Raw genomic sequence first — 21,352 nt, 5'->3', positions numbered from 1 at the left:
AGCCTCCTCGACTGCATGCGGGGAGACTAAAGATACTAACCTCAATATGGAAACCCTGATGCAGGTAGGCAGTGCTCGTTTCAAAGTCCGACCTTAATGTATCTCAGCCGACTGCCCGAGTAAGCTCTGACATTCTGATCAGAGGTTTCTGAGCCCTGGAATGTGGTTTTTGTGGCTTGCCTTCTTCTCCTTTAGATCTCGGAATCAAGGTAGTAGTTACGGAGTAGAGATATGAGCAATATGCGACAGTGAGGTGAGGGGTTTCTTCTCAATGTCAGAGATACCGTTTCCTCAGTTCCAACAGCTCGTGTGCATCCTAGGTCCCTCAAGCCACCTCCCCACATTCGCCAAGAGGCCAAGAGCCCTAGCCTGCATGGGCTGATTGTATTCTTACTGTCTCGGTGCCATTTCCCTCAGTTATGCAGGGGCTCTGTGGCCCCCGGTCTCCGCCCCGGCCCGAAATCTAACCTTCAGCCCCATGTTTGCTCTTCTGCTGTTCAAAATGGGTATAACTTGGTTTTATGTTTTTTATGATCACTATGCATGAACCATATGTTTGTTAACATGGCGCGATATCTGCGGCCAAACGTTGTTCGCTGAAGAGTTAAAAATGTTCAAATTCCCTCCAATGGTCCAAATCCACGTGAAAAAACCCTTCGAAGCTTAGCTTTCCAGTGAAACACGAGCATTTTGGGGGCATAGGCACCAAGTACGAAGTAGCAGTATCGCATCTGGGCAGTTGTCTGTGAATGGAACAGGACTCAGCGGGTGGATCCATTGGCTGTTCATCCATCAATCAATCAGCTTGTACTACGGGGTACTCGGTCTTTTTCGTTCACTTGATGCATGTCATACGAGCGTCATTCCAAAGGATGAAGAAAGGGAATACATGTATGAGCTGTCGTTCTTGGCTGCCCATCAGCTTTTAATTCGATGCCGTTGACAGCCCACGAATATGAACAACCCTTAAATCCATCGTGGCATAAGACCGAATATGACAAACAGTAGATATGTTTTCCATAACTTGTTAGTAGACTTACTTTCTAGGTACTCTGTATTACTGGTGTTTAGGTAACAGGCAGAGGAATGATGTTTGAGGGAGGAATGAGGCATCCAATTATGGCCCCCGCAGCCCCCTACATCTCAAGCATGTTTTGTAGAACGAGGCCCTGATACAAAGCGGGGCCTGCGGGAGAGATCCCGTCGGCTATCGCTAAGATTGGTCGGCGCAAGCAAATGTAAGTTGCTGATGTGGAGATTCAGACCCTGACTCGAGCGCTCCGTAGTGTACCTTGGGGGCCTTACAGTGATCTGCAATGTAACCCCGACCACTCTGCCAATCAGCAGTACTCGCGTGGAATCCAATTGACAGAAGTCCAAAGACCAGCGATATATCGCTCAGGCGAGGCTCTCCCGAGGAGGACTGGATTTGGCCTCGAAAAGGTATAAATACATCTCGAATCACCCAGAAGATCTTGCTTTTGGACATCAGCTCTTCTATAAAAGCCAACAGCTTCAATCAATCAAACAATCCTTCTCCAACAAACAACAACAACAACAAACCATCTCTCAAAATGAAGATCACCGCTCTCCTCTACACTCTGATGGCTGCTACTGCCGTGAGTGCCGCAGCAGTCGCTGAGCGCGACACTCTCGGTGGCCTCGAGGCCCGGGATACCTGTGGAAGCGGTTACAACGTTGACCAGCGACGCACAAACAGCGGCTGCAAGGCCGGAAACGGAGACAGACACTTCTGTGGCTGTGACCGCACCGGTGTGGTAAGCAAACTTGTACTAAATATCCTATTGACCTTGCTAATGCGTATCATTATGAAAGGTCGAATGCAAGGGTGGCAAGTGGACCGAGGTTCAAGACTGTGGAAGCAGCTCTTGCAAGGGTACCAGCAACGGCGGAGCTACCTGCTAGAGGCAGAAATAGAGAGTCTTGGAACTTGTCGAACGATTGAAAAAGCACGAGTAGCCAGCCCTCTACTACATCAATGCAGGTTGAGGATTCAACATCAGTCAATTGGCCTGCTTTGGAAGGAAAGACTTGGTGCAGCTATTCACTCGTCACTCGTTGATTGTTCTATAGCCGATTATACATGCACAAATTGAATTTTACCCTCGTGCACAGGGGTGACAATAATATTTCCATGTAAAAAAGACCCAAGTAAACATTTCTGCACGGCCCGTCTCTTTCGACAATTATCTGAAGACGAGGCTAAATTCCAGACATGGTTTAATCAAGATTCTTAGTACTTAAAAACCTAAGTACAGCATGGGCTTGATTTTGCTCGGGAAGCTTATACGCGTACTTAATTCACTTTGAGCCAGATAGTTTAACACTAGCAGCCTCTGTACCCCTTGGGCAGCCTATTTGTGGTTGTATTCTTGGAAATATCTAAAAGCATGCCATTATGATATCAAGCTGATCTACGGAGAAGCAGAAATCGCTTCAAAACAATAGACTCTGGCCGTTGAAGCGGAAAGGCCGACAGAGAAAAACAAAAAAGGGGGAGGGAGGGAAAGGGAGGGAGGGAGAGAGAGCTATATCTAACCAAAGGGGGTCATCTGACCCCCCAACAAGAGGCATGTAGCTTGCACTACTCCGTACTAGACCTCCGCAAACCCCATTAGCCCCAAAAACCAACCCAACCCAACCCAACCCAACTCACTAATGGGGGCCCATTTATGGCTCTCACAGAGGTCTACCTGTGAGCAAACAACTTTGGAGCGACCCGTGTGAGTCAACATTAATTCATGTTCTACCCCGCCATAGTCTCTCTTCGATCGCTTTTCACTCTATGAAACTTCTCAATCTAAACTTTGCCCCATCATCGACATCTCGGAGGAAAATGGTTGCAATTTGGGAGAATGCACCAAAGGCACAGTCCGCAGGGGCTAGTGTCACCGATCCTGATCTTGAAGGCCTCATTGCAGCTTTGGGGGATGGATCCATTACCAGTGAAGCACTCACCAAGGTATGTAGAAGCAAAAATGCTTTTTGTCTTCCACGCATGCTAACGTACACATGGGATAGGCCTATATAGCTCGAATCGCGCAAGTCAACGGAACAGTAAACGCCATCTCTCAGATTAATCCTGATGCTGTCGAAGATGCGATTCTTTTGGACAAGGAGCGCAGGTCCGGCGAAATTCGCGGGTGTGTTTCTCGCATCTCATTATGTGCAAGAATGCAATATCTGACCCGTGGAAATATTAGAAAACTGCACGGTATTCCCGTTCTTCTGAAAGACACTATAGGCACACTTGACAAGTTGCAAACTACAGGTACAGAAACAAGTTCACAATCCATCTTCTGTTTGTTAAATACTTACTGCGGTTAGCTGGATCGCTTGCTTTGGTTGGCGCACGTCCATCTGATGAAGCTGGAGTCGTCAAAAAGCTTCGAAAGTCTGGCGTCATTGTTCTCGGGAAGACGAACATCACACAGTGGGGAAACACACGATCTTCGCTCGCACCAAATGGATGGAGTTCAACTAGTGGACAATGTTATGGCCCATTCTACGGAAAGCAGGACCCTAATGGCTCCTCTTCCGGCTGTGCTGTTGCTGCTGCTATGGGCCTTGCACCAGTGACGATTAACGGAGAGGTATGTATCGCACATTCCGGTCTACCTTTTCGTCAATTTTCTAACTGACAGCATGCAAGACTTGGGGTAGTATTACATATCCTGCACAAGTAAATGCAGTTGTTGGGCTGAAGCCCACGGTCGGATTGGTGTCCCGAGCAGGTGCTGTTCCTGTTTCGGACCACAAAGACAGTATCGGGCCCATCACTAGGACGGTGAAAGATGCTGCAATTGTGTTAGGAGAGATAGCCGGCAAGTTATTGCTAATTTTTCGAGCCCCAGATCGCTAACTAAATGATAGGCAAGGATCAGTCAGACGGTGCTACTGAATCTATTCCGTTCCTGGAGATCCCAAATTATGTGGCAGTCTGCAAGTCAGATGCGCTGGAAAATAGCCGTATTGCAGTAAGTTGCCTCAAAGTGGATTTGCTGCATCTATCACTTATTTTCCTATACAACTGGGTTCCAAAGCCATACTTAAGTACTGACAGGCTCGATGCAGGTTTCATTATCTGTGCTCGAGGCATTCAACGACAGCCAACTTCTGGAGTCCTTTCACGCGGCAGTCCAACTAATGGCATCTCTTGGTTCGACAATAATTCAAAACGTGGACTTTGAGGAATGGAAACCTGGATCAGGCCAGCGGGAAAACACAACAGTAAATGTTTTCCTACGCCATGGTTAGTTCCAGGGAATCCAAATCCTAAGATGATATAACTTCTAACATTAGACCAGGTCTTGAAAGCTACTTCAGGCAACTTGCCGAGAACCCTCAAAACATCAATACATTGACAGATTTGATTGAATTTATGGAGCGAACCCCGGAAGAAGAAACAGAAAAGTACGGACTTGAGGACTTTACAGCGGCCAAGGATGAAGTTCAAGATATGTCATCTGTGGGATTTCTCGCGGCCGTTGAACGTATGAAGCATCTTGGTGCTGATATCACTCGCCTATTGGATCAAGCGGACTGCGATGCCCTCGTTTTTCCAACTTGCGCGGATGTTCCATATGACCTTGGCCAAAACCCAGTCATCAGCATTCCTCTTGGATTTTATTCTGACGAGCAAAGACCCACCAAATGGAGCAATGGGGCGATCGGGAGAGCGCCTAACATACCGTAAGATTTCCATGATCTATTGGAAGGTCATCTTACTGACTCTCTGCAAGTTACTCTCTTAGCTTTGTGGGAAGAAAATTTGGCGAGGAGAAGATCATTGCATTGGCGTATGCTTTCGAACAGGCAACAATGGTCCAGCGCAGGGCAAAGATGTCCGTCCAGACAACCGTGGACCTCCCCACGGTGGAGTCAGGCAAGAGCTGCATGACCCGTCACTAAATCAGAAACCTTGTTGTTTGTCTAATATGCATGCTTTGCACTGTTTGTTTGCTTGTTTGGTCCGCGTTCCACATTGCTTAGCCTTCCAAGGTTCCAAGGTTGCCAGGTTCCGCAGCAGCCCACAAAGCCCAAACTAACTTACCTCAACCCGCAAATAGGCTGGGGCTTTGGGTCCGGGCTTTAGGCCCACCAACAAGCTGTGGCTTGCCTGGGCTTCGAAGGCATGCTCCAAAGCCCACTGCTGGTTGGGCTGTGGGCCTGAGGTGCAGGCCAACGGCCCATTGCGGAGTTGCACTTGCTACTCTTACTTCATTACCCTCTGGAAGACCCTTCTTGAATGCTCTTATGATAAGCTGCTTTCGTGGCTTTGTTTGCTCAAACGTGAAAGTCTTTCTGCATTTCGAACCAGTAGAATATTTCACGCTGTGTTATTCGTTACCCCAAAAATGGGTGCGTTGGATGCTTCCGGTCCTCGTTTGGTAGATTAACTATCGATAATACAATCCAAGATAGTGAGCCGTTCTAGATTTTTGGCAAGGTGGGTATACTAGTTTCACCTTGAATTCCGATACCCAATATTATCACGCAAGGGAGGCTATTTTCCAGCCTTTGGGGGAACCTACCCCGGAATTTGGGGTCCGCCTTGGCATCTCTGGGCGCCTTCATTAGTTACCTACCCCCGGGACTGTTACCCTTCTCTCCCACCCACTGTTTCATTGTCACTATCATCGCAGCCTCAACTCACACGCAAGGAGCATGACGGGAAAGCCCAACTAGAGGATAGCAACCGATGCAATTTGGAAGGAAGAAAAGAAAGTGAAAAAAGCAACGTTGACCTCGGGGAAAGAGGACGCGAGAACCGATGTCTCACTCAGCCATGGACGACTGAAGTCAATGATCAATCAAGCATTTACACGAATTGCCGTTTCTTTGAATAAGTCTTCAATGATTCACTTTCCACAACTGAGTTCAAATATGACCTGGAAAGTAAGTAACTTCTACGAAAAAATGGCGTTTTTTTCTAGATTTAGCAGTGTGATTGCTGGAGTCGGTCTGCTCTGATCACCAATTTGAAGGGGGGGAGTGAAAAGTTGGACCCTGACTACAAGGCTGAGCTTCGGTCCGGCTATCTTTTGGCTTCTTACGGAGTAGACTGCACCTCTCAGTGGGAAGAACCCGATGGCCGAGAAATGTATCTCATTGGCTGTTTCACAACCACCTGGGCGTCACATCGACGCCCCAAAGCCGCCGACCGGCGATGCCTACTATGACGATCTCCACGCCCCAGAATCCCGCAGGATCAGCCCCACCCGCCTCATTAGGAAAATGAACTGAAGAAACCCTCAAGTTTGGAAAAAAGTGCAGGCTAAAATCATGTCACGCTCGATCTGTCTGGATGGGTTTTGTTTGCCCTCGACGCAAAAAGCAACGTGAATGCCGATCTTCAATTCCCGGCCCCCAAATCAGCACTCCTGGCAACTTCATCCCTCCCAAACTGGAAACTGGTATAGACACCGTTGGTTCTATTTGGATGGTGCAGACAGTCTAACTCTCCATGGAAATACCTTTTGGCGTTTTTTGGTCCTGCGGATGGCGCCGGCGTTCGCATGGCGAGGACGAGCTGAAGACCCCAGCATCGGTTGTAGGCCGAGAGGTGAAGTATACAAGACGTCCTTGAGATCGTCTTGATCAACTGTCAATCTTCTGCAGATCACTCTACTCATTAGTCCTCATCGAATCATTTTCTCCACCACCATGTCCAAGTCCATTCTTGCCCTCGCCGCATTTGCCTGCGGCGCCAACGCTGCCATCAAGGCCGTCTGGCAGGCTGGTTCGTGCTCTAGCCCGACTGGGCCTACCATCGACATCTCTCCTATTGGAGTCAACACCTGCACGCTCTACAACTTCTTCCCCAACAACGATCCTCGCGGCCACGTTGTGGTCACGGTTGAAGGCGGCACCAACGGCATTGCCTTCTTCCAGCTGCCTCAGGCTCAGGAAGACCAGCACATCCAGTGTGGCTCGTTGCAGGGCATCTTCCACCAATCTGGCTGCTATGACTCTATCACCCCAGCCCTCGACGTTGTGACTGCCGAGTGCGACCAGACCGGCTGCAACAATCTGTCTGGCATCCCCTCAGGCAAGATGGTTGCTACCATCGTCGACCCAAACGTCTCGAAACGCGAAGTCGAGGAGCCTAAGAAGGTGCAGAAGCGCGAGAGCATCTCGGAGCGCCGCGAGAACAACATCGCGCGCCGCGACGGCTGCAGCGGCTCTACTTCCGTCACCTGTGACGGCTGCGTGAACTGCTTTGCTCAGGGTGCTCGTGTCTCGCCATTCATTAGCTGCCCTGGTCAAGGCGAGTCGTGCGCTGCTCAGTTGACTCAGTCCATTACCATCACCGACGAATACAGCATCACGGCTGGTGTTGCTGACGTTTTTACTGCCTCGGTCGAGACTAGCCACTCCATCGCTGTTACCAATGGCGGCTCGCAAACTTTCACTGTGTCTCCTGGTCAGTCTGGCTTTGTTCAGTACGAGGCTCTGGCTCAGTGTGGTACGAAGACTGTTCACAATGGAGACGGCTCTGTTTGCGCTCAGGCCAAGGGCACTTTCATTCTTAACAACCAGGGTGCAGGTGGTCAATTCTCCTTCGTGCGCTCCAACTAAATGATCGGGATCTTCTGTAATTGATCATTTCGACGAGCAAATCCTTGGAATAGGTGACAGGGGTTAGTGTAGGAGGGGGTAGAATAGAGACCGTGACAGATGTGTGGAAATCAGACCGATTATATTGTATAGCTCAATATTTCCAACGATGATTTCAAAGTCATATGAAAGAAGAAAGACCTTAAAGCTTACCCATCTATAAAGCTAGACTGTACGGTGACTCAGCTGATTCGCTGCCATCTTTCTATATCTTGATGCGGTGGCAATTCTAGCCTGCTTACCCCACTTCAGCAAAGGGATAGGCATCAAAAGGATTATGAAAGCAATGACTGCGACCAGTATATGCAAGTCTCGCATGCCCATGCGATTCACCCAAGGGGTCAAGACGAACAGAACGATGACTGAGAGAATGTTGCGCATGAAGATCACACCGACCAAGGCGTCTCCGATGATCTGGGAAATGGTTAGCAAAAAACTGAGCGGAGCCCATGTAAGAGCGAGCACTTACATCTTGGTAACAATCCATCAGATATGAAAGAGCAATGCCGCTAATAGCGGCAAAGGCAAATCCAAAAATGCCGAATCCGACGGCTAGTAGAGCCCAATGAATACCCTTTTCTTGTTAAACCCGATTTGGTGGTTTGAAAGGAAGTCACTTACATAGGCCAGTCCCAAACCAAACATGAGTATACCCACAGGTGTCACTATAGCAAGAGGGAGAGCAAGCCAAAGACGCATTTCCGGCTCGTAGAAACCACCGTTCCGCTTGGATAGCCACAAGATTGACTTGTCACTCAAGTGTCCACCAAATGGGAATCCGAGCACAGCGCCCACAAATGGGGCGATGTTCATCAGGCCGACTCCAATCGCATCGAAGTTGTATGGCGGTAATATCATGTAAGATGCTTGCAGCGAGGTCATAATCGCAAACCAGCACAGAGTAGACCCGTATGTAATGGCTGCGTAAGAAACCGCCGGGAACGTGAAAAGCACGACGATGGGTTGATAGAAATGAGGCCATAACGCCTCATCCGTCGGGGTGACCCATGCCATTCGCTGAAAGTATGTTTTTGGCCTGATCTCCGAGTTCGTAGGAACCCTATCCGCCTTCTCAATCGCAGTCTTCTTATCGACACAGTCGCCATGTTTGGTAGACTGAGACGACTCGGCCATGTCCTCTGTGGCGGTAGCATCCCGACTATCCAAAACAGGGATGTACTTTGATTCCTCAAAGAGGACGATCACACAAACTAGTGTTACCCCGAAGAAAATGACACACCACCACCATGTCCATCGCCATCCTTGTGAGACAGTGATATACCCCGATGCTACAGGGCCCAGAAACGCTCCTGTAGATTGTACAATGACGTACCAGCCATTCATGGTGGCATGCTCATGCACAAAGAACATGTCTGCGATGGTAATCTGCACAACAATCTCACTAATGGCTCCTCCAATGCCGGAGATCAGTCCACTGCCGATGAGGTCTCCAACGCTATAGGTTTTGGCCTGCCAGATGCATGCTGCGAGTTGAAGAGCGACACTGAATATGTAAATCGGGCGTCGACCATACTTGTGCACCAACGGCATGAAAAAGATACAGCCAACCGCGAGGCCGCCGTAGTTCACTGCTGCTTCTGCGTTAAGTATGTCGACCGAGAAGCCGAGCTCTGTTTGCATGGGGCCCCATGCCGTGAAGCCGATGTCCAGTTGGACGAAAGTCCACAGAACAAAGAAGCTGACGAGTGTAAAGTTGAGAGCTTTGCGGGCCTTCGACCAATTGAGGGGATCATTGGGGTCAGAGGAAGGAGTCGGGAATAAAACAAGACTGTCTCTGGCTTGCACTGGTCCACTTAGCCAAGCAGTCGATAACGAGCGGGTGGCAACATACAATCTTCAAGTGCTACCGTTCCAGGGGCCCAAAAGGCGTCGAGATGATTGTTTTCGGGGTCCATGCTTTGACTAGAAAGAGAAGATTGAACGAGATGAGATAAGGAGAAGAAAAGTTAGGGAGAGAGAACTATCCGGGGTGATAGTCTCCAGCGCAACAGCTCCAACAAAACATTCCGGACTAGCATTGTAGATGATTGGGATGTTAAATAAAGCGAGGTGTTTTGGCCTTATCTAGACGAGAAGAGTGAATGCGGGGAAAGAAGCAAACGGCCGACAACAGCGAATCAACTCGCATCAAACAAGCCGGCTTGGCGTGGCTGATTGGACTCCTCTTTATCGGCAACAAGCTTCCGGCTGAGAGTTCCTGGGCTGTCTATGGCCATGATACGCGACTGGAAGCCCCATGCTCATAAGTCCACATCGGTGTTCCGTGGATTATGGTTTGCACATGGTGGCACTCAAATCGATCTAGAACAGAGACCTAGGAAGCAAAGATGATTGATTGGACGAGCTAAGTGACAGCTTTTAAACACAGAGCAACTTTTCCAAGCTCGAGATAACACCAGCACATCAAACCCCTACCGCTCAAGTCAAAAGCCATGCAATTCCGAATTTAGTCAAGTGACCAAACATAGGCGCGGAACATCTGCCGACTATAGTTGCTCCAGGGAAAAACGGTCAGATCATAGGCCGGCTGCAGAAGTCGCTTCCCTCTTTCGCTCGCTCGGAACCCACGCACACTTTTACAACAAGCACACTTGGCCGTGCAATGACCCCACCCTTTCCTTCGACGAGGGTCCGGAGGTGCCTCGCAGCATCCGCACGAGCGGCCACAGCAGCCACCGCGATCGATACAGTCCTGCCGAAGCCAAGTACTCCGAAGATACCAAGACGACTGACTTCGAATCCACAAATATCCACTCTTGATAGGCCCGGCCGGACAGCCAGCCACGATGGTCTCGTATGTGCGTTCGAGGCGATCGTATTCATGGTCCAGGGTGATCAACTCCTCGACCATGTCGGGTAAGATGGCCTTGACGACGGGGTCGTGGTTTGCATTCACGATCTGAATGCATTCTTTGACAAAGCTTTCGTGTTGAGTGACCTCACGTAGAAGGATTTCCGTTTCGATCACCGATTGTGCCCATCGGGAGAGAATGTCGGTGTTGGTTTCCCAGAGCAAGCGCCGTTTCCCGCGTACAATCTGCCATCGCATCCAGTTGGCGGACAGCCGTGTCGTTCCTCGGATACATACTAGCAACCCTCCAAATCCAGTCTTCTGCTTGGCTTCGCTCCACATTTTGAGCTTCGCTTTTTGGAGCAAGGTGATGAGGATGTCGGGGTTGGGGTTTTTTTACATCACTTTTCATCATCGTTTCATCGGATGAGCCTCCTCAAAAGTATACTTTGGCCTACCCATGGATTACCCTGACGAGGGCATACACAACAAGAAAAACTCGAGGCACCGCCCCTAGGCTGAAAAAAGTTGAAAACCATATCCAGGAAGGCGGGATAGCCACTTGAGGGGAAACTCCATTTCGATCACAACAGCGCCCTTGGCCAAATGCAAGCTTCTTCGCCTGTGGGTCTATGCGGGTGAAGGCAAGTGTCAAACCCCTGCCAAGCCAGTAAACAAGCCATCACGTGCAAGCGGCCTCACATTCACCCGTTCCCACTTGGAGAGCTCCACTTCAGACATGGGGTAGTTAGTCACTCCAAGCTTCCACAGCTACGGAGTGCGAGGACTGGGTTATTGGGACTAGACTCCATTGCCCTCGGCCTCAGCCCAGATTCTTTCAGAAGTCCTCGGCCCAGGAGACACACCTCACCATGTCTCAAGAAATCACCGGTGCAGAGAAGCGCCGCATGCTAGTGGTTGGATCAGGTGGTGTGGGAACCATGGTCTCCGTTGCACTTGAACGATCAAGTATGGCATCAGTCACTGCTGTGCTCAGGTCCAACTACCAGAAAGTCATTCAAGATGGCTTCGATATTCAGTCTATCGATCACGGAAAACTAACCAACTGGAGACCGAGTGCAGGTATGAAACACCATTTCTGAAGGGAAACGCGGCTCATCATAAATGGCTAGTTGTCAACTCGATTCCCATGGCCGATCCAAACAAACCATTTGACTACTTAATCATCACCATGAAGAACATACCGGAAGTGAATAATATTCCCAAGATCATAGCGCCAGCTGTCACGCCGGATCACACGACAATCGTCCTGTTCCAGAATGGCATGTATATTGAGCCACCCATCATCGAGGCATTCCCATCAAACGTCGTGTTATCAGCGCCCAGCTATATTGGCGCGCATGAGGATAATGGGCATGTGATCCACGACGATCACGACACTTTCCACATAGGCGTCTTCCACAACAAATCACTGGATAAAACATTCGAGCGAGCAAAACTCGAAGAGTTTGCAAACATCTACAATGGAAGCAAAGTTGTGGATGCAAACATTGTGGACGACATTGTGTTCTATCGCTGGCGGAAGCTGCTCTGGAATGGGATCTTCAATCCCATGTGCGCTATCACCCAGCTTGACAGTGCTGCTATCCGAACCTTCGGGGGTGAGCATAGCTTGATTAGACCCGGCATGGCGGAAATGGCCTCGATTGCTCAGGCCGATGGTTATGATCTTGGACCGAATATTGTGGATGAGGTTATAAATAACCCTCCTCTCGAGCTATCCTTCCGTCCCAGCATGCTTGTTGATGTCGATAAAGGAAATCCTATCGAAGTGGAGGTTATCCTGGGAAACGCGCTGCGTGTTGCGAGGGAGAAGGGCGTCCAAACACCACTTTTGGATACCACGTACCGGTTCCTGAAGCTCACTCAGGCGCGGTTGTTGGCTGCAAGGGGGTTAATCGTCGAGCCGAAAGAACTGCCCACGGCTGATTTGATCTAACCGACTCAAAGAAAGGCAAACTGTGTTATGGAGTAATGAGATCGTAGAAAGACCAATCAAGAAGATGTGCAACCTTGCACGACCTGGGGTACCCAAGCCAAAATTGGTGTGTGTGTGTGTGTGCGTGTGTGTGGTATAAGCACCACTCGGAATGTCGATCATGTTGGAGTCCCGCCTGCAATGTGGGGATTATGAATTCCAACCAGCCTTCCAAGGTTCAAGTTCCAGTCAGTCTCACATACGGAGTACATCTCTCTCAAACATTCGGAATGGAGAGAATCGATGTGCATTCGCACTGCGTGCCCCCGTCATATCGCGAGTATTGCTTGCAAAGTGACTTTGCGGGAAAGGGACATCCGGATGGAATGCCCGCGATTCCAGTCAGTCTCCCCATGAAAACTATCAACTTCGCTAACAAGATCTAGGAATGGAGTGCATCAGCCCACATCGATCTGATGAAGAAGCTCAACATAACAAAATCGGTGCTGAGCATGTCTTCGCCAGCAACCCACCTCACACCGGGAAACGATGAAGAAGGCCGATCAGTCACCCGTCGTGCAAACAATGACATGTCCAAAATCTGCGCCGATCACCCAGCCCAATTCCTTTTCTTCGCTTCCCTCCCACTACCGGATGTCGAGGGGTCCCTTGCCGAAATTGACTATGCACTAGACCATCTTGGCGCAGTCGGTTTCCAAATCCTGACCAATTCTCATGGCATTTATCCCGGTGATGCACGTTTCAGCCGCGTTTTTGACAAGCTGAGTGAGCGCAAGACTATCGCTTTCTTTCACCCAACGACTTGTCAGATCCAGATAGATGGTTCCTTGACGAAGGTCTCGCCGCTTCCTGGTGTCGCGGCGCCGATCATGGAGTTCATGTTTGATTCGACTCGGTCGCTCATGAGCTTGCTTACTTCCGGTACGGTGGAGCGGTGTCCCGGGATTACCTTCTTGGCTTGTCATTGTGGTGCGACTTTCCCTCCGATAATGGAGAGAATCGCTGAGTTCTCACCTATGCTGCTTGGTCCGGAGAAAGGAATTAGTGGGGAGAAGATCAAGGAGCTTTTGCAGTCTCGTTTCTATTTTGATCTCGCCGGTGTACCCTTTCCGGATCAAATTCATGGCCTTCTCCGATTAGTCGACTCCTCCAGGTTGCTGTATGGGAGTGATTACCCATACACGCCTGCCGCACTAGCTGAATCGCTAGTCCAGAGGTTGGATATTGGGTTAGAAGGCCAATTCGGATCGGAGATTGCACAAAATGTTATGCTGAATAATGCCAAAGTTATGCTTGATTAGCATAGTGCATAAATAATTGGATGATTTATCTTGGTGCCAAACACGTCTTAGTATTCCAAGGTTGACAAGGAGGATTTTCAAGTCTCATTGAGACGCATTGTGTCTTGAAATGGAAACGATGCGTCAAACTCGATTGGCTCATCGGGCTTGGAGATAGGTCTCTTCGGTATAGCGGACGATATAGTCAGCCAGGTTCCGGCGTTGCATAATTGGCTCTTGGGAAACCGCTGGGTTGCCAAATTCGTAGCCGCGCAGCAGGTTATTCGGGTTGCCGACCCGCTGCGCACAATTGTGCGGGTAAAGATCGCCTTTCTGTGGCTTATCAAAACTTTCAACGCTGACAGAATGGCAGTTCACTCAGCAGTGCATTGATGATTATGATCAGAACCCATCTGAGCATGCTGGTCGGCCAGACTTCCTTGCATGGCTGCGAAGTGAGGAAGCGAAAGGCAAGCCTATGCCAAACCGGGATATGATAAATCATCTGAGCAATAATTTGTGAGTCCTTCAAACTCGTCCACAAAATTCAGCTGTGGCTCAAAACCGCTTTCAATTCCAGGCTTGCAGGAAGTGATACAACTGCAATCTCGCTTCGGGCGATCATCTATTTCCTCATCAAGAATCCATCTGCATACTCCAAGTTGCAGCAAGAAGTTGATGCAGCAGATAAAGAAGGAAGGATCTCCAAATACATCACGTATGCAGAGTGTCTTGACCTGCATTATCTGTGAGTACACGCTTGGTCCTGATTTCATCTTGCAAGGACTCTGACAATGTTTAGCCAAGCCGTGATCAAAGAAGCGATGCGATGTCACCCAGCGGTCTCATTCCCTTTGGAAAGAGTAGTTCCTGAAGGGGGAGCAAGCCTGTGCAATGTGCACTTTGACCAAGGGACGATTGTTGGAATCAATCCAGCAGTGATGCACAGAGACAAGACAATATTTGGTATTGATGCCGACGTCTTTCGGCCTGAGAGATGGACACAATCCAGTGAAGATTGCATAAAAATTATGGATCGACATCTGATGACAGTAAGCTATCTTCACGGTGAAGATGAGGTCAAGGTCTGACAGCCAGTGTAGTTCGGGTACGGGTCCCGGACCTGTATAGGGAAGAACATCTCTATCATGGAGATGGGAAAATTGATTCCGCAGATCATTCGACACTTTGAACTAGAATGGGCATCTGAAGAGCCGGAATGGAATGTGCAGACATTCTTCTTTGCGAAACAACATGGCTTGAAGTGTCGTCTTCGGTCACGGAAAGCGGTTCCGAGTGTTGATTAGATCCACAACAGCGAGTGCCTGTTTGATCGCAGTCATCATGACCGTCCATAATTTGTGGAGAGTTTCTGCTTGTCGGGTCCGAATTGAGCCCGCTGGGCTATAGGTCAGTGCCTCAGTGGGCGAAATGTGATAGATGAAACCGGTCATGGCGAACGAAAAGCATCGAGTTCCCTGTATTTTCTTGTTAGTTGTTGGGAGCACTTTCATGACAGGGTCTACTCTGAGAGTTGACCATGGGTATTTTGTCTGTTGAGAAAACGGCGGATACCATGCAGTACGGTCTCTAGGTCTACCACTGGGTTTGGGATTGTTGAATGAGAGATTGAGCGGAAGTTCTCTAGTAGCACGGTGGTAGCAAGGCTACTTCGTTCTTATTTTCTTTTTGTCAACCTTGAACGATGTTTCCATAGCAAATTAAGAGCAAATTCCACACAGCAATTCGACAGCCGTAACCTTGGAACCATTCCGACAAACCTTCAGTATTCGTCCAGAAGCTCGGTCGATGTAAATTGTTGATGTAAAAATGGCCGGGTTCTCATAAAATCACGAATCTGAAACCGAATGTCTTGAAGGACTCTGCCTGGAGTTGTAAACCTGATATCATCCAGCTTGTGTTCCACCCACTCCTCAGCTTTGGCATGAACAAGTAGCCAGGAACCTTCTGACTGCTGAAGATTCCATTCCAGATATCCCATCACCAGAAGAGTAGCCACAATGGTGTTTTGATCGCCGCAGGGGAAACTATCAGGGACTTCTCCAAATGATCTGGCGTACAATTCAGCCACCTCCTTGATGACTTCCTTTCTGTCGCATTTCATGAGCTCAAACAGTCTGTTGGACATCAGCCAGCTACCTTCATAGGTTTGCTCTTTGACGAGTTCTTGAAGCTCTTCTGGATCGCTTGTTGCATGCATAGGCACTTCCAATGATGGCAAAGTAATTTGCCTAACATTTTGAGACCCTCCGGGCATAGCTGCATTTTGGAAAAGCTGGAATTGCATTTGAGAGTGGCTCTGACGTGCTAGCGGAGGCCCCCGTGACTCGGACCCGGCAGTCTGTGCACAAGCAGCGCGCGGCGATGCTATTGTGGCGCTGAGCATAGGAACGGGACCACGGTCTGCTACTGACTCGCATCGTGTGTCCATAAACCTGGCACATCCGAGCTGGGGGGGCTGGACCACCACCCCGACCACCACCTCGATATTTGAACGGAGCTCGATACAGCCCGCCAGTTTTATGCTGGTTCTGTTGCACCGTTTGAGTGTGTAGTTCTAAATCCATTTCTTCTGTCAGTTCACAGTCGAGCGAATGTTATGAGGGGTCACATGGCTCTGGGCTGAAGCAATTGGAATTATGGCTAGTGGTCCGGTGATCATACCTGAAGAGTCCGACGATTCAATTTCCACAGCATGCATTTTTGAGCGCTTTCGCTTCGATTTCGCGCTGCTGGATTCTTCAACTGCCACGAACGAGCAATATTTTCCGGTGATCTGGAACTTGATTCCTAGGGTCTGGCATTCACGTTCTGCCAGCCGTTGCTGTGTCTTCAAGTCTAAATTCTTGAATGAGGCGCCCTGTTCGTCTTTCGCATCACTGAGCCAGCCAGACTGTTCTTCAAGCTCGATGATGGCTTTGCGCGAGGCAAGCTGGTGGATTGTCTTGCTGAGACCAATGTCCTGGATTGGAATCCTCAATGAGAGAGGCCCTTGTTTCGATGTTGCGCTGAGAACGATCGATGTAGGGTTTTTCCCAGAGGTCTGGGGGTCCATAAGCAGATAGACGGTAGTTCTGATCATTGGGTAAAGAGGAGGGATGTTGTATGGAGCTTGGATTGCCTTTGGCTGAGTGAGGTTGGGGAGTATCTCGGTTTCTTTCGCCTCTTCCAGATGAGTCTCCATATCATGGTCATTGAACTCCTTGTCAAACAGAGAGATTGGCTGTGATGGGCTGACTGTGGACTCTTGCATGATGGAATCACCATCACCTGCATCTTCGGTTTCGGAGGCCAGGTCGGTGGCATCCACATGCTCGAAGACATCTTGCGACTCGCCATCGTACTTCACCTCTAGTTTGTAGTCGTGAATGTGGGGTGTCAACGCCCCCTTGAGCATACGGACCAACTTGCGATTTAGCTCTTCATGTTGCAAGACCGATTGGCAGAACCCTTTTCCAGCTCTCGCTATTCCTTCAGTCAAAGAGTGAGAAGCAGCTTCGCCAATAGCTAGGGAGAAAAAGCGAGCATCGTTGTTGGCAGCTTTTCCGCGAATGAAATCAAACAAAGACTGCTGGTTGTAGATCTCGCCATCAGTGAGGATCAACACCTCAAGGACTTTGTTGTCAAGTCGTTTCGCGACTGTGGCAACGACCGCCTGTTCCATTTCTGTGCCGCCAAAGCTGGCGTCAACGGTGTCCACAAAATCCATCGCCTGTTTTAAGCTGGAAGCATTGTAGATCTTGCTAGTGGGCCACAGGAAAGAATATGTGGATCCAAATGAGCAGATGTTGAAGGAGACTCCGACCGGAATAGACTTCAAGAGCACTCTCAGCGCAGATTGGAGGGTTGAAATATTTTCTGTCATACTGCCACTTCTGTCAATGACAAATACAACCTCGGGACTGAGAGTAGCTATGTTAAACTTAGGCACCAGGGTTGCCATGATTGCTCGTTGGTTTGGGATACTTGGGTGTGTTTCGAGCAGCGCACAAGGTGCATCAAGGCTGTCCGCCTTGATGAGAAGTACAAAGTCTCTCTCCAAAAAGTCTTCGTCGCTGTCTCCGCGAGTCTTCAGCGACGCCGATGCTTTGCAAGGATTGAAGGTAGCGTCGTCTTCTAGCAGGCTGGAATTCCGCCCTAGGGAGACCTTGATCTGATGGCTGGGCGATTCCACCTCGCGGATGGCCGAGCTTTCATCTATGACAACATCAACAGTGACCGACATCCCTTGGTTTCCTTCTTTGATGACAGGCAGGTTAAGCGAAGATATGTCAGTCGAGCTGGAAATGTCTTGTGCTCCATAACGAGGAGCGATGGCACATGGAAGTGTGTAGCGAACACCATCAGTCTGGGCGTCCTGCTTCAACTCTTCCACGAAGGTGATGTTAATTGCGGCCTGTTCGTGGGCAGGAATATTGCCAAGCCGAATCAAAAACACGTCGTTTTGTGAAGTGTGGTCCATGATAGCAGCACTTTTCTTCTTAGCCACTGCGGTTTCGAAGACCTCGTTAGCCTCAGACTTGGCCTTGACACTGCTATGAAGGATGCGAGTCCCAATCTTGCAGTCAAATTCAACGACGCTGACGCCATCGTAGAGAGGAAACTTGTAAGATGCTTCCTTGATGAGTTTGTCCGATGAGTTAAAGAAGATGTGTGACAAAGTTGTGCAAGCTGCAGATGATTGAACAATAGCATGGGCCTTGAGAGATAGCTGCGGGAGATAGATAGGTTGAAGATGACGGGCAGTTGTATAGAAACAGCCACCATACATGGGAGGCCTGTTCAAGGTATCCATGAGTTGTTGATAGATAGGTGAAATGTCACCTAGAAAATGATGGGTTTGAATTCAGTAGAAGATAGTAGTTGTGGAATGAAGCAAAAGCGAGCGAAGGAAAAGGGCAGCCTAATATAGATAGCACCGCCATCTATTTGGATGATGTACTTAGGTCATCGTGGAACTTGGAACTCTTATTCGCTACCACACCCTAGCAAATGTGTATTGTGACCACTGATGACTGTGCTTGCTTTCAAACCTTGGAAGAGTTCTGGCTCTTAGTTGCCTTTGATTCCAGGCCACTAACCTTGGAACCTCACTAGACAGGCACCAGACTTCCAAGGTTAGTCTTTTGAGTCATCTCTAAAGAAAGTGTCTAGATCAGACCATGACTGCTCCCAACGAGAAATTTCAGCTTCCAGGTAGTACGATCGTTTGACAGGTGTGTTGACACCGCTTGCACCTTTCATGCCGGTTCCTGCAGCCTTAGGGTATCGTATCTCTTCATTCTCTGTGCCATGAATGATATCCCAAAATCAGCAGTTTTGAGCTGCCAGTTCATTAAAAAATACTCTAATGTAATACAAAAGGTGTATGACTTTTGATTCACAGTCACCAGGGAAACATAGAACCGTAATGTACATTCCACACAAGGTCCTCATGAACTCATGTACCAGCGTGAAAATGCTTTACAGCTTGAGCTGCAGCAAGTTGCCAACCATCTCGACAGCCGTGATGCGGGTAGTGGCCCACAGGGTAGGGAAGTCGAGGGTGCTGGAGAAGGTATCGGCGTAGCCGAAAAATAGCATGGGAGGGATCCAGCCACGAGCGTACTCGAGCGCGAAGCAAGACTCATCCATCTTGTACTGCTTGACCTCACCGCGGACCAGGTGGTGCACGCTACCGGCGGGGTAAACCTCGGGCTTGAACTCGCCGGGGACGTAGGCCAGCTGGGTGCCTTGCAGGATGTTGAAGTAGTCGTCGGCGGTGTGGCGACCGGTGTGACCCTCGGTGCCGATGGCGGTACCTGGAAAGAGCGTTAGTAACGGGGTGTGATGTGGCGCGGGCTGCGCAAAAACTTACCAAAGACAATCAGGTACTCCGTGATACTGGCGTGGATCACGTACATGGCGCCCATGGCACCACCGGCGTTGTTGAAAACCCACTCCTCCTGGGTGCTCAGGTAGTTGGGGCCGACCTTCTGCTCCAACTCAGCAACGATGAAGTTGACGATGGAGCGGGTGTCTTCGCCATGAGCGCTGATGGCACGCTGGGAGAGATCGTGGAGGTGGTCCGGGTCGAAAATGTAGAATTGCTCCAGGCGCGCGTCGAGGAATCGGTAGACGGCGGAGAACAGGGCCAGGAAGATGGCCAGGAAGCTCAGAGTCTTGAAGGAGAAGCAACGGCAGCCGCAGCCGGAGCTGCTAGAGCTGCTGGACTTGGAGGATTTGGAAGGCATTGTGGTTTGTTGGAGGTTGGAAGTTGTGGCGCGGCGTTCACATAAATTTAATTTCACGGCCCCTGGCGAAAACCCCGGAGTCCCACCGGGTGGGGCCAAACATCTACGCCCTCGCTTGGTTTGAGATTACCTCAATCCATTGAGTTAATACCCCGTATATTGTCTCTAAGCTATCGTATCCTTACTCGGGTCGCTTGTTGCCTACAGTGACAGCACAATCCCAATTTGTTTCCTTCCTATTTGGTCTGTGAAACCATTCTACTTTGCACTGTTTGTTTTGCTGACTCATCTCTGCACGGACCAGTTGGCCCTAGGACAGGCCATGTCGGAAGCTGCCAATCCGTTTCATCCTCCTCGTCATTGGTCAATTGGGCCACGGAGTACGGAGTACATACAACACCTGGGCACAACGCAAGCGTGTCTCTGCCTACTCCGTACATCACTCCATGGCTTTCCTGGCTCAAGAGTACAGAAATCAATTTCCTGAGCTTTCGAATATTAATTTCCCCCTGACCGAAGGCATCATGCTATCAGTGGTCAGCTCGGTTATTGTTCTCAATTCATAGCTCGCCATCAAGGTCATCAGCCTTTTTTGTTTTTACTATTGGTTTTGACTTCTTCGAAGATGGCGCCTCTGACAGGCACTTCCTATCACAAGAGGAGTGTATCCGACGGAGTAGCAAGTTCCTGGACAGCCGTTGAGAAAGCTGAATGACCCGTGGACCTAAGTATCAAAGTGTGCATTCCTGATCTATATAAAAAGGCTACGCAATGCCATACATAGCTGCTCGGGATCATGAACGGTCTCAAGAGCATCAAACCCCTCGTTTCAACCAATCAACCAGTCTTCTGACTTCCAAAGTTCCAATCAAGACGGAATCCGCAATTACCATCTGTGGCATCTTTTCGAAGTTCCCTGCTCGCCGCAGCGGCTCCTGCATTCAAGTGAGTTCCATCTCTCAGCAAGCCTCTCACCACAGAGTGAAATTTTACTGCAGCGATGGCTCGTCGCCGAGAACTGTGATGCCAGTAAGTCACCATTCCCCTGGAAAACCTTGGAAAGCGTTAGTTTCTAGCGACTTGGTGCCAACTGGCGATGATTAAACTTAGGTTGCCAAGGACGGCCACCTGGGCACATCAGTCTGAGGTCCCGATGGTATCCCTTCCGGCGCTCTGACCACCAGCTTCACTTCTACAGTAGTGGCAACACCCTCAAGTGGGCCCAGGGATTCTTCTACGCGTGCCTTGAATAGATTCCCCGCTCTAGGCCACGAGTGACGCGCCCCCTGTCCAGGCTATCTACACGGAGCGCGAGGGTGTCACCATACATCAAGGTCATCCACCCTTAACAAGGCTACCCTCTTAATTGGCTTTGTGTCTGGGATCCTAATATGGCTCTTGGGAC

General features: G+C 49.5%; 8 protein-coding genes across 8 annotated transcripts; 5 read left to right on the top strand and 3 right to left on the bottom strand.

The window, feature by feature from the left end:
• Positions 1–1,574: 1,574 nt before the first annotated feature.
• Positions 1,575–1,926, top strand: N7506_000802 (uncharacterized protein; the record flags this gene model as incomplete). Its single annotated transcript, XM_056950098.1, has 2 exons — positions 1,575–1,778; positions 1,837–1,926. 2 exons carry the CDS (start codon positions 1,575–1,577, stop codon positions 1,924–1,926), a joined length of 294 nt encoding a protein of 97 aa, XP_056816013.1.
• Positions 1,927–2,806: 880 nt separating this feature from the next.
• N7506_000801 (uncharacterized protein) lies at positions 2,807–4,932 on the top strand (the record flags this gene model as incomplete). Its single annotated transcript, XM_056950097.1, has 9 exons — positions 2,807–2,983; positions 3,043–3,164; positions 3,225–3,292; positions 3,349–3,614; positions 3,674–3,785; positions 3,895–3,998; positions 4,096–4,273; positions 4,329–4,713; positions 4,764–4,932. The coding sequence occupies 9 exons, from the start codon at positions 2,807–2,809 to the stop codon at positions 4,930–4,932; spliced, it is 1,581 nt and encodes a 526-aa protein (XP_056816012.1).
• A 1,755-nt stretch (positions 4,933–6,687) lies between these two features.
• Positions 6,688–7,602, top strand: N7506_000800 (uncharacterized protein; the record flags this gene model as incomplete). Its single annotated transcript, XM_056950096.1, has 1 exon — positions 6,688–7,602. One exon carries the CDS (start codon positions 6,688–6,690, stop codon positions 7,600–7,602), a length of 915 nt encoding a protein of 304 aa, XP_056816011.1.
• A 204-nt stretch (positions 7,603–7,806) lies between these two features.
• N7506_000799 (uncharacterized protein) lies at positions 7,807–10,795 on the bottom strand (the record flags this gene model as incomplete). Its single annotated transcript, XM_056950095.1, has 3 exons — positions 7,807–8,055; positions 8,263–9,440; positions 10,396–10,795. The coding sequence occupies 3 exons, from the start codon at positions 10,793–10,795 to the stop codon at positions 7,807–7,809; spliced, it is 1,827 nt and encodes a 608-aa protein (XP_056816010.1).
• Positions 10,796–11,325: 530 nt separating this feature from the next.
• Positions 11,326–12,413, top strand: N7506_000798 (ketopantoate reductase family protein; the record flags this gene model as incomplete). Its single annotated transcript, XM_056950094.1, has 2 exons — positions 11,326–11,536; positions 11,587–12,413. The coding sequence occupies 2 exons, from the start codon at positions 11,326–11,328 to the stop codon at positions 12,411–12,413; spliced, it is 1,038 nt and encodes a 345-aa protein (XP_056816009.1).
• A 269-nt stretch (positions 12,414–12,682) lies between these two features.
• Positions 12,683–13,714, top strand: N7506_000797 (amidohydrolase family protein; the record flags this gene model as incomplete). The annotated part of the gene is made up of 2 exons (XM_056950093.1): positions 12,683–12,793; positions 12,839–13,714. The coding sequence occupies 2 exons, from the start codon at positions 12,683–12,685 to the stop codon at positions 13,712–13,714; spliced, it is 987 nt and encodes a 328-aa protein (XP_056816008.1).
• Positions 13,715–15,476: 1,762 nt separating this feature from the next.
• N7506_000796 (VIT and vWA domain-containing protein) lies at positions 15,477–18,509 on the bottom strand (the record flags this gene model as incomplete). Its single annotated transcript, XM_056950092.1, has 2 exons — positions 15,477–16,271; positions 16,326–18,509. The coding sequence occupies 2 exons, from the start codon at positions 18,507–18,509 to the stop codon at positions 15,477–15,479; spliced, it is 2,979 nt and encodes a 992-aa protein (XP_056816007.1).
• A 668-nt stretch (positions 18,510–19,177) lies between these two features.
• Positions 19,178–19,947, bottom strand: erg2 (C-8 sterol isomerase ERG2; the record flags this gene model as incomplete). The annotated part of the gene is made up of 2 exons (XM_056950091.1): positions 19,178–19,515; positions 19,572–19,947. 2 exons carry the CDS (start codon positions 19,945–19,947, stop codon positions 19,178–19,180), a joined length of 714 nt encoding a protein of 237 aa, XP_056816006.1.
• Positions 19,948–21,352: the final 1,405 nt, after the last annotated feature.

The sequence above is a fragment of the Penicillium brevicompactum genome (assembly GCF_028827555.1).
Source record: "Penicillium brevicompactum strain IBT 35665 chromosome Unknown utg000001l_segment0_segment0, whole genome shotgun sequence".
NCBI lineage: Eukaryota > Fungi > Ascomycota > Eurotiomycetes > Eurotiales > Aspergillaceae > Penicillium > Penicillium brevicompactum.
This window is presented reverse-complemented; position numbering and strand designations above follow the sequence as displayed.